The sequence below is a fragment of the Dermacentor variabilis genome, chromosome 3 (assembly GCF_050947875.1).
Source record: "Dermacentor variabilis isolate Ectoservices chromosome 3, ASM5094787v1, whole genome shotgun sequence".
Classification (NCBI taxonomy): domain Eukaryota; kingdom Metazoa; phylum Arthropoda; class Arachnida; order Ixodida; family Ixodidae; genus Dermacentor; species Dermacentor variabilis.
In genome coordinates, this window is record NC_134570.1 from 75752036 (window position 1) to 75766860 (window position 14825).

Consider the following 14825-nt stretch of genomic DNA (forward strand, 5'->3'; position numbering starts at 1 on the left):
ATTCATAAATATCGCGAGAAAGACTACCCACACATGGAAATTATCAAGAATTAAAAAAAAAGACAGCTAAATTTATTCATTGTGATTTGTTAAATTCGAGGCACGAATTATTAGAGAAAACATGTTTGAAAGAAATACTGGCTTTCATGAGTATCTACAGTGCTAGACCATCTGACGGTGCGGCTCGTTTTCTGTGCGCAATTATCGCTTGCATTTGAATGAATGCATGATGTTTTATTATTAACAGACAAGATATAGTACAAGGCAATAATATACAGGAGGAGGTGCCGAGGCCAAAGACTGCAATGGGACCTCCTAATGGTGATATTGAATTCTAACAAGTTTATCGCCGCTTATCTCAGACGGCACTGACAGAACTTACAGATAGGCATAGTAAAATATTTTTCCGCGCACAATTGACAAGGACACAGTGAAGAGGGGGGGCACACGAGCGCTTTCACAACTATTTCATTTTCGGAAAGATACAGAACATATATACCCCAGCTATCAGCGCTGAGCATGTGCAACAAGAGTGGTCAGTAAAACATAAACAGATTAAACACAGATTAAGAAGGTTCAACCAGTATTTAAAAAAGCGAATTCATTTTCAGTGATTACAACCGATGGTTGGCTTATGGATCTTTCAGCGCACTTTTTGATATGGAATGCTTCTGTGATTTCACGTATTAGTTTATTTTTATCTGAAAACAAAATGTCAGTGTTGCAAAATATCGGATCACAATGACATCGATTGCAGTGGTTCGACGAGTGCGAATGATTTTCTTTGCCAAGAGAATGTTCATGTTCTTTTAGACGGGTGTTTATGCACCGACCGGTTTGTCCTACGTACATGTTGCCAAAGGTCAATGGAAGCCGGTACACAACAGCTATTCGGTGTTGCCGGTACACAACACCGAATAGGTGTTGTGTACCGGCTTCCATTGACCTGTGGCAACATGTACGTAGGACAAACCGGTCGGTGCATAAACACCCGTCTAAAAGAACATGAACGTTCTCTTGGCAAAGAAAATCATTCGCACTCGTCGAACCACTGCAATCGATGTCATTGTGATCCGATATTTTGTAACACTGACATTTTGTTTTCGGATAAAAATAAACTAACACGTGAAATCACAGAAGCATTCCATATCAAAAAGTGCGCTGAAAGATGCATAGGCCAACCTTCGGTTGTAATCACTGAACATGAATTCGCTTTTTTAAATACTGGTTGAACCTTCTTAATCTGCGTTTAATCTGTTTATGTTTTACTGACCACTCTTGTTGCACATGCTCAGCGCTGATAGCTGGGGTATATGTGTTCTGTATCTTTCCGAAAATAAGATAGTTGTGAGTAAGCGCTCGTGTGTCCCCCTTCACTGTGTCCTTGTCAATTGTGCGCGGAAAAAATATTTTACTATGAATTCGTACCAACTCGCCCAACTATCAGTTCTGTTACAGATAGGCGAATCGGGTGGTATTGCACACGTCAAAAGTGCTGCAGGCAGCAGAAGCGATGCAGGGCACCGATTTCCAGCTTCATCGATGCAGCTGCGTCATTCTAGCATTCTCCTTGTAGCACCGATAGCCGTGTAATGGACAACGCCGCAATTAAAAAAAACGATAATAAAATAAAACGAAGAACTGCTGTAAAAAAATTCCCTACAGGTTGCATCCCACCCCCGTGCCAAAAAACAAACAAAAACAAAAAAAGAAAGAAAGAATACGTGGCAGTTTATTTCTCGTTGGCCTCAGTAATCAGTGGCGACCTCTTGAAGTGGCAGTCAACGCGCAGTGGTGTACTTCAAGATGACAATGTTAACCGAGGAGTTGCGGAATGATTACAAACCATTATCACCTTATCTTAGCGGGCGCATTATCAGCGCGGAAGGCGACACTTCGCGGGAAACTCTGCGTTTCGTTTACGGCGACTGCCAGCAAACGTCCTGCACGCCACGTCAAGTGTACCACAGTCGGGAAGCGATTTTCAAAAGCGTGGTCAACTAAAAGACGGTGGTCATGATGCCTGAAACCAGAGAGGGACGCGACGGCCGTGTTCCAGCCACTTCGCCCGCCGCATTCCTTGATACAGTCTCCAGTGAAACTGGAACTCTGCCGCCATTCCACGATTCGCCACAATCGGTCGTATTGCACGACACCACGACCTGCAGTTCAACTCTTTCAAAGGTATGTCCCTCAAAGTTATTTGCTTCTTTTGAACTTGATGGCGCAGCGGACTGATTGTATTGTGCGGCAAGGGACCGTGCTGCGCTTCGTGCGAAGTAGCTGTTCCCCGCGCTTGTTACTATCGCAGGGCAGTAAACGTCCAATTCACGCAGTCAATAGTAGGGTAGGTGTGCAGGCGTCCGGGGTTTTGAGACAACTGGGCAACGCCATGGCCTGCCGTTCAACTTGTTACAGCGGCGCGTGCCTCGATGTCGTTTCCTTCCGCAGTTGATGACATCGGGAAGCGCATGCAGTGTGCATCTGACCGACATGCAGCATTTCCTACGAGACATTGTACAACATGACGAAGTGCCTGATTCTATGCGGCAGAGTTAAGCCTATTTTTCTGCTGCCTCGCCGCGCAATAACCTTCCAACGTTGGTGGCTCCTTTACGCGCCATTATGCAGTCTTTCTTTCTGTTTGGCGCTGTGTTTGTTGCATGATTGTTTGGCAACCGCAATGAAGCAGGGACGCCATACAACTGACACGGACCGTATGAATGCGCAGTTTTCTGATGTGAGGATTCTTTACAGGCTTAAAGAACAGGAAAGATATTTATGAAACTCGCAATTGAAAACGAAAACAAACTAGTCCGCTTGCACCCCGCTCACGAACGACTTGTATATCTTCCATGGTTAGGGCATATATTTCACAAACGCTATCTTCTTCATCAACGATGACATGTAAGGATGGCTGACCCAATTTCAAAATCGCACACTGAAGGCCTTTAAGGTTTCTCACCATCTCATTAGGTTACCACAGCAAAAAAGAGCGAGGAATCTTGGAAGCCTTCAAATGGACATCGCAAGTACCCCAACAGTGCTCATGCTTAATTCCTATGGTTGAACAACCATAGTTGTTAACATGCTGCTTCGACGCGTGAAACTGCGGTATTATTTTTAGCTTCCTTACTATGCTGCCATAATCAGACGTCACGTAAATGTCGAGGCGGTTTCGCGGACCATCCCGCGCGTCATTTCATCGCGTATAGCAATTATACGGAACCTGCTCAAGCACACTTTATGACGATGCGTAGCCGAGCAGAGGTCGCCTCGCGGGTCCGCTTCCTGCCCACGGCCTCATTCTGATGTGTACCGTGCAATGAGCGCGCGTTTAATAACCTCAGTTGCCCAAACATATTTCGGAATCCTCCACCGCAGGGTATCTCCTAACATTTTGTGCAGTTTCGCGACAGTAAATTTCACAATTAAAATTGTCTCGAGCTGAACAGCGCATGCGCGACCCGCACGCGCCGTGTTGGAAGTAGTGCGATCTGCTGCATGGTGCCAGTGAACAAGTGGAAGGGTGAAACGAATTTCCGAAAAAAAAAAACTGATCCCTTGATGCGCGTTGTTTTTCCACACACCCAGTGTTTTCGGTAACGTGATAACTTTTTCAGGTGCGCTACAAGTGAAATTAAGGGAGTGGCACAGCCAAATAAAACCTCATAGACAATTAGGATTGCTTACGTGTGTGAATGCGACAGCATTACATCGTCTGTAGACCTTGGAACGTCGTGAAAACCCTCATTTTCTACACTCATAACGTGGCGCCACCAATGACGCACGCTCTATAAGCCACGCCTTTAGTCAGCCAGAACCGTCAAGCTGCCGTGGCGTCGGGGAAGCACGCTCGGCTCGGGCTTGGGAGGTGCCGGGTTTGACTCGCCCCCAGACCAAAATTTAGCGCGTTTTCTTTGACAAGCCATTAATTTGCTTCGTTTATAGGGACCTCCCTGAGAAATTTCACGTTAATCCGACCATTTTCTTTAGGTGCTTTTACTCTTTGGGCAGTCGGCAATTTTTGGTACCACGTTTCTGCCACGCCCAGCGATATTCGCGTGATGGGACATATAATGCTTTTGCATTAAACCATTCAATCTGGCAAACTTGTGCACGTTAGCGAAAAAAGTAACTAATCGCACTTACTGCCTTCAAAAGTGTAATTTATTAGTGGTCATTTCCTTCCTCACGAAAGTAATTGATCAATTTGAAAAAAGAAAATCGATTAGGTTTGTTACTTTCCTCGGCACATTTATTGTCATGTCGCTAATTACAGTGAGAAAACAGAGCTGACCTGGCTTTTTTCAGTGCCTCCTCAGCAGTTTTTCACAACCTTGTTTATTATCGCTAACAATCGCGTTCTAAAATTTCCTCAGTCATCTCGTTTTTACTGCGTACACGTCAGCAGCTGCAATGTAAACTTGCTGGATGTGCAGTGATGCAATGATGGGTTGTGTTGTAATGTACGGACACTTTGCTCACAACACTGTGTTCACTTCGGTGCCGCGATGTTCGCCTACACGTGCCCTCTATTTATGAAGCGCAGTGCTTCAATGTTGCTGAGGCTCACGGGAGGCGCTCCGGTAGGTCGAACGAAAATTGAAACAATCACAGCTAGGCAATTTCCTGGCCTAATTAAGGCCGCGACTGGCCATCACTGACAAGCAAGAGCACCACCTGTTCAATTAGTATAGGCCAATATATGTTAGAGCAGGGCAGGCGCCCTTCACTCTTTTAGCCATTTTGACCGTGAAATTGTGAGGGGACGCCAGGCGAAGTCCCCGTTCCTCGGAAAGGAACGTATCTGGTTACACGTAATCGGTTACAGAAAGAGTAACTAAACTACAGCGAACCTTACTGCGTAGAAAAAGAATAAAGTAATAGATCAATTACAGCTACCCACAAAATGCGACTGATAGCGAGTAATTAGTTACATGGTCTTTAGGTGTGTAAACTTTCTCGTTGCCAATGTGTGACTGCTTACAGGTGTCCGACGCAGACATCACCTTCGAATACATTGACGAGTTGTTGGCGGAAGAGTTGCGTGATCGGCTTCGTTCCTTCCGGAGAGCATCTGCAGCCAAGGAGGAGAGGTTGAGTGACTACTACAGGATCCGGCGCATACACAAGATCTTGGCCATGCGACCCTACGAAAAGGCAGTGACTGGAGTCTGACAGCACAGACGTGTTTATTGACAAGGTCTCCGGCAAGCGAGCGACAGCTTCTGTCGCCGCATGAAATTCTCGCTCTGCCTGATCGACCCGACCACGGGACTTATTTTATTATGCCTCTAATGAGACACACTCCTGTACGCACGCAATTCCGCCGAAATTGGGCTGAAATTGGGTAATTCATTGCTCGTGTTTTCAAAGATCGCGTTCTGTTTGTTAAGTGCCTGCCAAATTTCCCCTTCTTCTGAATATTTGTTGCAGACAGAAAGGGCGGTACTTTACCATAGTCGTTACATTGATGCATTTGGTGCATGCACACTGCGCGTGGCTCATATGAATTGTCGCACGATTCATGGGTCATTGTTGCTTGCCAAATAGGTCTTAAATGAAGCCTTCATCCTCGTCAACCAATGGCTTGTTCCATGCCTGCGCAGTGACATTGCCGTGATAAGCACTGTCACTTGTGTGCAGCCATTCAGCCTTCGCTAAAGTTCTCTTGTGCTTGTCCGTTTGCGTTCTGTGACATGCGCCTCTGTTCTTTTTTTGCACAATATCTTGTCTGTTTGTTAAATGTGTGGAAATGCCAGCTCGTGTGTTCCAGGTCAGATACAGGTTGTCCCGCATAACTTGAGCCAAAGTTTTAAAAATGAAAGGCACTCCGGACGCGAGTTGAACCGAATGCATAATGTTGGCACTGGCTTAGAGTTACTCGGGCTATTTTTTTTATTTTCCCCTTAACTAATGGATTTGTTCAGTTTAATTAATCAACTTTCTAAGTACTGGCTGCAGACCCCAAGTGTGATGCAAACTTGTAGAGCACCTTGAAAAACCCCTCAATAAATTGTTTCCAACACGACATATCTCACGTGGTCCTTTCTTCCGCCTTCCAAAGAAAGCCCGCGAAACATGAAAAAAATACAACGTGACGGGGCGCTTGCACACAGTTATTGTGCTGCTCTCAAGCGTGGGATGGATGAACAAGGTCGGATGCAGCGAGACTGGCTCGGGACAGGACGTTATATCTGGTGTAGGTATCTGGGCATGGCGGCTCTTAGCACATAACCTGCCGCGATGGCGGTCGTGCTTCACACGTCCACTGCCTACGAGCAACGAAGTGTGATTCGTTTTCTATGGAGCAAGGGACGAACGCCCATCGAAATCCACCAGGAAATACAGCCCACGTACGGAGAAAGGTATCTCGTTTTAGAAGTGTGTGGTGGTGGTGTTGTCAGTTAGCAAAAGACCGTGAAGACTTGCATGACAACGACCGTCTACCACAGGGGCATATCAAATTTAGTGATATGATGGGACAATCGTCTAAACCGGTGTGAGGACTACGTGAAAAAGCACTGCAAGGAAAGTAGAATAGAACGTATATTTGTAATTCCGTGTACGTACCTTATTTTGCCTCATAAAAAATAGGGGCAAAGGCTTTTTGATTCGCCCTCGTAAAACGTGGCGGGCATGACGCGTTTGTGGATTCTGCAATCGCTTCCAGCGCCTTTATTTCACAAACGTATAGCCTTCAATATTTGGTATGTTTGCTCCAAAGGAGCCGTCGTATGGTGAGGTCGGTCCCTTGGCCACTCTAGAGAAGATTAATTCACACACGTGACAATCTAATGGGGCGATAGCATACGGCTTAGCTATGGGCAAAGAAAATGCGGGTACAGTTATGCCGACCCCTGAAAAAATCATCCGTTTCTTGATATGAACTGACACCCAAGGGTAATGTGATTGTGTGTAGCAAACATTCGCGTCTCTAGGAAGTTTGAATCACGATACACGGGACAATAAATGCAGGGTTGTGAGCACCAGAGTCACGTACATTATGCGAAGAGCATTATGTGCGAAGAGCACATATCCCCGATACTCATATTACAGCATTTTTTTTTTGTTTCCTAACTCAAGCGGACGCGGTTCCCATTAGCAACAAGAAGTGCTGCAATACACACGTATTTTGAACGGTGTACTGTGTATTATTTTGGCACTCAAGGCTGTCGTTGTACTTTGAACTATTACATAATACTAAAATGTTATTGTCAATCCAATATTGGGTTTCCTTCTGCAATTTAACGCCTCTTCTGCGGTAGCATATGATCCCAATAGTAATTTATAAACGAATAAATATATACAAATAAATAAATAAATAAATAAATAAATAAATAAATAAATAAATAATGTGAAATTGTTTCATACCTTCAGCAGGGAAAAAAGTTTCTGCCATTGGAAGGCATGCTTAAGTTCTACCCCCTCAAAAAATTTACTGTGACTGCTTTCAAGAATGCGTTTTCTTGCTCATGGTATAGATGTATATACGTAATTTTTCGTGCTGCCTTTTCGTGATTGCTTACAGATGTCCGATGCAGAGATAGTTTTCGAGTTATTCGACGAATAGCTGGCCGATATGCGGAATGAGGGGCTTCGTTTCATCCAATTTTGTCGGCAACATATCGGAAGCCGCGTCGTTATCGGCGCTGTGCCCGCTTCCCTCGTGTGTGCGTACCAGGTACTCGAAGTCGTCCTCGAATCGTGCTGGCATCCCTTGCCACACCACGAGGCAGCGCGGCTGCGGGGCGGCCACAACGCAGGGACCCCGGTGCGAGTCCACCGAGCGGCCGAAGAAGAAGCGGCGCCGGTTGAAGAGGAGGCCCGCCAGCACGGCCTCGGCTGGGAACACCACTTGGTCGCGTGCGGGCGGCGACCCGGTCTCCGAACTCGCCTTGCCCGCATCGTGGGTGGGGCGGCCCGCAGTCGTGTTACCGCTCGTGGAGTTGGTCGACTGCAATTTTGCCCTGGCTTTGCGTGCAAGGCAGGAGAGCGCGAGCTCACGTGAAAGACAGTATAGGTAGCTTTATATTAGGGGATGCAAGAGGCTTGTATGCCGCTTTCGTTTGTACGTCTCCAATAGACGGTACAGAGTTATAGCTTGTCGCTGAAGGTATCGCCGTTTGCGGAATACCAGATCACCAGAGCCATGGACGGTAGTATCAACAGCTGGTGATCCTTTGTCGAACTACAACGTGTTCGGATGTTTCTAGAGCGAAGTTTGCGTCGTCTGTCCTTGTTTTTTTCTTCTTAGCTTTGCAACACCAGTTAGGCGGAATATAGTTGGTGGCTGATATATTAGCTCTGTGCTAGCTCTCTGAGTGGTTAAATTCTCCACCACAAGATGGCGCCGCCAACGCGAAATAAAATTGAGGGGCTTTAGTCTTGGGTGCTTGCGTAACCTGGTATTCCGCAGAGAGTAATACGTTTCCGGACAACCTAAATCTCTCAAGTGTAAAGAAAACGCTCGACGTGTTTTGTGTGCGCTAAATGCAAACACTTTGCGAGACGTTGCGGCGCGAGTCTCTTGCAGGCTTTTGGTTTAACACATGGCAACGCAAACAAAAATGGATGGATGGATGGATGGGTGGATGGTTGTTACGAGCGTCCCCTTTGGAACGGGACGGTGGGTTGCGCCACCAAGCTCTTGCTAGCGCATAAGGCGCCATCTGGCGCCATCTGGCACCACGTTTGAGATCTGTCCAAGTCGAGAAGATCCATCGTCAAGCCTATGAAACATAGGCTCGTCAAACGATCTCAGAAATAGGCCACGTTAGCTTCTCATACTTTTCAATTAGTTGAGTTGAGAGGAGGATAAATCTTAACACCAACTATTGGCGATCCGTAATGTGAGAGGGTCACCATCGTATCAACTATGTTAGGATACCAGTTTACTCAGACATTTACAAAACATTCCAGGGCCCTTAAGTGGGAGCTAGCGTAAAGGTGGGTGGGCGCAAGTGCCTTAACATGTACGCAAGAAATAGCGGCAGACGTAGTGCGCAGGCACAGAACCCACATTCTTCTTCGGTTGATTTGGGGTGTTGCTGTCGAAGATGGTTTATGGTCCTTAAAGGTCAAAGCAACAAAAATGAGGATCGCATAAGAACCCTTGTTTAGGATAGTGTAGATATAGAACAATCCCTGCAAAATTTCACGTTTGATATACGAGCGGCAGGGTCACAGAAAGCTCGCAGAAATAACCGCCTTTCATGCGAAGGTTTGAGACCAGGCTAGTTGGTCATCCATGTTACTGTGACTTCGGCACTTCGTCGTTTCGTGTCCTTGCCCCGCTGTGCGCTCTAAGTCACAGTTTCATACTAAAACTATAAAGAAAGCAGCCATTACCGTTCGGAAGAAGTGACGCAAGACCTACAATGAGTAGCTTCTGTGTACCGCTCGGTATGACCTCCGAGATAGGGAGGCGTCCGGGACGCACTGAAAGATCTCGGAGGCGGCGTGGAGAGAGTTACGTACGTCATAACGACTACCACACGGTGCACGCGTCGTCTGCTTAGGCGTTGTTTAAAGGCTGTTAACAAGAAAACTACAATTACCAGCCCTGCGCGGCTTTGACAAGATTGCTTCAGTGGTATATACTACACTCATTTATACCAGATTTAGCCAAATTGAAATCACGTTGCAGTTATAGCAATACCTTCTTTCGTACTTTGCTTAGGTTGTCTCTGATTACGGGGTTGAGAGACTCCATTATTGCATATGTTGCATTTGCCAAAGCTTTTTGAAAGAGCTCGCGTATCTAATTGAGCTGAAGCTCCTGGATCCGAGAAAAAAATAGGAAGGAATTACTTGACAAAATGAATATCACACGATGGCGGCAACGCGCATGCAGAGGCCAACCAACGTTTGAGTTCTGCGCACGCGAAGTGCTGCTAACGCTATTTCCTGATGGTTATATGCGAAGACGTCCGCGTCCGCTAATTTCAAACATATCTCATTTGTCATTACATAACGTGAGAGACCACAAAAAACGAAGAACCCGCCTGGACCTGCACTGTGCCTAACAATATTGTTTAGCGCAAAATACATGCGACGTCTCTGGATCAGTCCAAGAGCGTCAGGTTCAATATGGTTCCAGAAATGCAACAGTAGTTTCAACCACATGACGCTTGCGGTCGAAGGGAAGCCTCAAGCACCGCCATTGATATGGCTAGCGCGTTTAGGCCCAGGTTTAAGCAGCGCCAGTGTGTACATTCATCTCACTCATTGAGTGGCTTGAGAACAGCAGGTCGGCTTTCGCGCATGGGTATGTGTGCTTTTTCCGCGAAAATCCACAAGGCTGAGGGAAAATATACAACAAAGAAATTTGGCATGCACCCGAAAGTACGAACTAAAAAAAAAAATGCATCTTTGTTGTTAACTCGGAAGCCTAATCCTTTACAGACTTCCTTTCTTTTTTATTGTAACACACATTTTACGACGATGTGTATCCGCGCCAACATCCCTTTCGTAAACGTTCCTCAACACTGCGAATCTCCGCCAAGCTCATTTAATAATCTTAAATATGATTTTCGAGAACAAGCCCTGGCAAGTGCTGCGAACGAAGCTGCATACTATTCAGCGATAGGAAGGACAATAATATCTGCGTCTTGCGGCCGCTGCGATAAACCATCGTCAGCAGTGAACTGCACGAAACGTATTGAAAATGCCCCGTGGTTGCCGCAGACAGCAACCGGTTCGAAAGTTCGCTCGAGTGCCGCTATCTCCGGGATGGTCTAGTGGCTAGGGTATCTGGCTTTCACCCAGAAGTCCCGGATTCGATTCCCGGCGTCGGAACGTGCATGAAGGTCTCATGGTGTAATGGTTAGCACTCTGGACTCTGAATCCAGCGATCCGAGTTCAAATCTCGGTGAGACCTACATAGTTATTCTTTTTTTTTCTTTTCAAAGAATACATTCGTAGCGCCACCGCTGCACAGGGACGAATATTTTCTCCATGACCGTAATCGCGATGCCGCTTGCGATCCCCCTCGCCACTTTATTATTGTTTTTTCTAAATTTAGAAACGGCTGTGGAAGGGTAGTTCTTAAATTTAGTTGTGGTGCGAGGTACAAATTACCTGTCATTTTCTACTGTATTATGTTGCAGTTATCGTTTCATTTCTTTGTTCTTTCTCTGCGATATTCTACTACGCTTTCCCATTCGTTCTTTTGTAATTTACGTGCTTTCTCTTTCAGTGCTGTATTCTCCTGAAGTGATCCTTTCGTTCCTTTGTTCTGCTTATGCTTCATTATTTTGTGCTGCATTCTGTTGTAGTTATCGTTTCATTCAAATTTTTACTTTGTGCGGTATTCTGTTGTAGGTATTCCTTTCGTTCCCTTGTTTTTTTTTTATGTTTCAATCTCTCGTGCTTTCTTCTGTTGCAGTTATCCTATCATTTCATTTTTTTTCTGTGCGGTATTTTGTTGTACATATCCTTTCATTCCTTTGTTTTTTCTATGTTACATTCCTTTCTGCTTTATTCTGTTGCAGTTATCCTTTCATTTCCTTGCTTTTTCTGTGTGATATTGTGTTGTCTTCATCCCTTCATTCGTTAGGCTTTTTCGTATGTTTCCTTCTCTTGCGATTTCTTCTGTTGTACTTATCCTTTCATTCCTTTGTTCTTCTTATTATCCATTCTTTTCTGCTGTATTCCGTTGCAGTTGTACTTTCAATGCTTTACGTTGTTGCTGTGATCATTTCGTTCCCTTGTCATATTTAGGCGGTAGGTTCAAAACGATTCCCGCTGCTTAAGCAAAAAAAAATGTTACAAAATACTTATGAATTAGGCAAATAAATATAACTTGCCAACAAGGCAGAAACTCTTATTTCAATGGAAGATTCTCGAGCGAAATCTCGTTAACTCACTTCTGCAGTAACGGGAAGGTTTAGACGATGATTGCCTACAGCTTTTGATAGAGATTTGCCCTAGAAAATACCGTGCGCATTGAAGGGGATCGGATGAGGAGCGAGGAGAAAGTTATCAACAAGTGACTGAGGCAGGGGTGTCCTTTATACCCACTGCTGTTTATGATGTACATGGTGAGGGTGGAAAGGGCGCTAGAAGGAAGTGATACAGCGTTTAATCGCCCACACAAACAGGCGGGTACAGTAGTAGAGTAGCAGCTTCCAGGTTTTTTTTTTATGCGGACGACATTGTTTTGCTAGCTAACAAGCCAAGTGATATGCAACGTCTGGCTAATATCTGTTGACAGGATGGCGATAATTTAGATTTGAAATTTAGCTTTAAAAATCAGGTGCTATGGTATTCAATGAAAACACTGAGCAGACAGTGTCAATACAGGGACAGGAATATACCTCGCGGAAAATAATATAAATACATTGATATATGGATAAACGAAGACAATAGACATATGGAAACACAGGAAAAAACAATAACAGTAAGGGGGAAGAGAAATGCTGCCATAATGAAACTCAGAGCGCTACGGGGATACAATAGGTACGAGGTGCTCCGGAATATGTGGAAAGGTGTAATGGTTCCAGGACTTGCATTCGCAAATGCGGTTGTCTGCTTGAAGTCAGGCGTACAATCAGTGCTCGATGGCAACAAAAGGTCACAACAAAATATTACGTCCACAGATGGCGCGACCGTAGGTGTGCTCTTGCTGTGCAAGTAGCACACCTACCACTGGACATGTTTTTTCAGCATATCTGCGTGTTTGTCCAGACCTAAATGAGCATCTTGTTACCCTGCCCAAGGCTTTAGGCAGTATAACTAGGAACACGTGAATCTACAATGGAAAGATAGTAAAGCATGACCTTAGGAGACCAAATTATGTAAAAAATAAACTATTCGTTAAGAGGCGTCACGACTATTATTAGCGAAAAAGAAGAAACGTACAAGGGCGCAAGAAATAGCGACCTCTGTGACGCCATTCACTACCCTGTTTCAAAGGGGATATTCATAAGACTCCTTCGTCCATCTCAAACATTTGCATTGGAAGTACCGAGCCCGCACCTCGCTGTTGCCGCGCCTTTTCCAGCGAGTACTTCTGGTACTCGATGGCGAGCAGCACGACGAGGGCCAGAATGACGGGGGCGGCGCACACTCCGACGCTCACGTTGCACGCCTTGTTCATCCGCCGGTTCCTGCACGAGCATGACAGTCTGCACGAGCACGAAGGCCTGACACAATGTCTGCACGAGCACAAATGCACGAGCTTGAAAGAGACTCGCATGTCATTTATGAAATGTGCGGAAGGAATCAGTCAACCAGTGCGTTAACGATTCAGTCTTTATTATGAGAGAGAGAGAGAGCTCTTTACTGATTCCTGGAGTGGATTGGCGACCGCATGCCTATACGCGCAGTGCTCCTAAGTGTACTGCCGTCGGCCGCAGTTTTCTGCGTCGTTGCTCGTGGCTCCCCTTTTGATTCAGGTTTTCGGAGCGAAATAAGCAATACCCGTCGCACATGTATGGTGGTCAAAGCTCCAAGGCATGTGGAAGAACAACTGATGATGTGTGGTGTTTAACGGCGCAAGGGCCAGCTATGGCCAAAGTGCCCCATGACATATGGTAATAAATTGTCTTCGTTTTCTGTGTGAAATGATCAAATGAGTTGCAAACGGCAGTTGTAATGTGGCTATAAAGAGGCCTAAAACGGGTCGCTGTGAAGTGCATAAAACATATATACAGAGAGAGTGAAATTTATTTACAGAAAGGCAGAGAGGTCGGCCTGACCTATAACTTGCTCTGGCCTCCTACTCTACACTGGAAAAAGGGGACGGGGAGGGAAAGGGCTGATGATTGATGATGATGGTATAAGGAAGACATGCGTATATACAAATTCACAGAGTTGTAGAATCTCTAAAGCCGTGCGTTCAGCCCGGTGGCTTAGAGAAAAGCTATAGCGGCACTTGTTATCAGGGCTGCGCTGTTTGCATTAGGCCAAGCATCATACTGATGTCAATGACCCATGATGAGCATAAAAGTTTGGCTACGAGGAAGTTATACAATAAAATTTAAACAAGCACTACTGCCTGCGCAGGGCTCTTGGAGTTAAGGGCTGCAGGCACGTGCTGTAGATATTTGCCACTGCGGCTACAGCCTCGAAATCGAGACTGTGCTATACACATGACATGGCCAAATTATTGCTGATATGTTAGTATCATCTAGAAAGCTAAAAGCTGTTTTCAGGTTAAAAAGCGGTTCGTTACTAAGAAAGAATGCTGGATGGAGTGGAATATGCTGACGATACGCGGAATGAAAGTACTTCTTACGCTCAGCTTCTATTTCCTTGCACTGGAGAGGACACGGAGAACTGTAAGGCTGTCACCATACCTTCATCATGGGGGAGGATAAATTCCAGTCAGCAGGCAAGAGTGTATGCCGAAGGTATGACCTATCCTTAATCGACGGAGGAGCACTTCCTTGTATCGTGCTGTTTTCTCCGATATTCAGTAGCCTAACTTAGGTTTGACCAGATGCAATTTATTGGATTCCTGAGTATTTCACTGTTTCTGACAGTGCTTCTTCAACTTATGCCGCAAATATGGTTCATAGTCTGTGGTTGTAATGGATGTATTTATGTCGGTGTCGCTAAAAACTACTGAGGTAGCGTTCTCGTCAGCAGCTTCATTGCCTTTTATGCCACTGTGGCCAGGAACCCAACATAGGATGTTAACTTGCTTGCCAATATAAGCTGAAGATAGTAGTGCATATAGTTCGTTAAATACAGTGTTTTTATGTTTTCGTAAACTCATTACGGCTCGGACTACACTCAATGAGTCCGTGAACGCAATCACCTTTGCGAGATCCATTTGTTTTATGTGTTTAACATCAGGAAGGATCGCATATGCC

The 14825-nt window shown here is 45.4% G+C and overlaps 1 protein-coding gene and 1 non-coding gene across 2 annotated transcripts; both read left to right on the plus strand.

Moving 5' to 3' along the window:
• The first annotated feature begins 1977 nt into the window (after positions 1-1977).
• Positions 1978-6028, plus strand: LOC142573993 (uncharacterized). The gene is made up of 2 exons (XM_075683193.1): positions 1978-2184; positions 4993-6028. Exons 1-2 carry the CDS (start codon positions 2017-2019, stop codon positions 5179-5181), a joined length of 357 nt encoding a protein of 118 aa, XP_075539308.1. The 5' UTR covers positions 1978-2016; the 3' UTR covers positions 5182-6028.
• Positions 6029-10813: 4785 nt separating this feature from the next.
• Positions 10814-10885, plus strand: TRNAQ-CUG (transfer RNA glutamine (anticodon CUG)). Its single transcript has one exon. It is a non-coding gene; the product is annotated as a tRNA-Gln (tRNA).
• The last annotated feature ends 3940 nt before the right edge of the window (positions 10886-14825 follow it).

Bases quoted from the DNA above. Each gene is read 5' to 3' on its own strand.
- LOC142573993 (XM_075683193.1), top strand. From the start codon at position 2,017: ATGATGCCTGAAACCAGAGAGGGACGCGACGGCCGTGTTCCAGCCACT. The intron at 2,185-4,992 runs GTATGTCCCTCA...GACTGCTTACAG, and splicing joins GCAGTTCAACTCTTTCAAAG to GTGTCCGACGCAGACATCAC.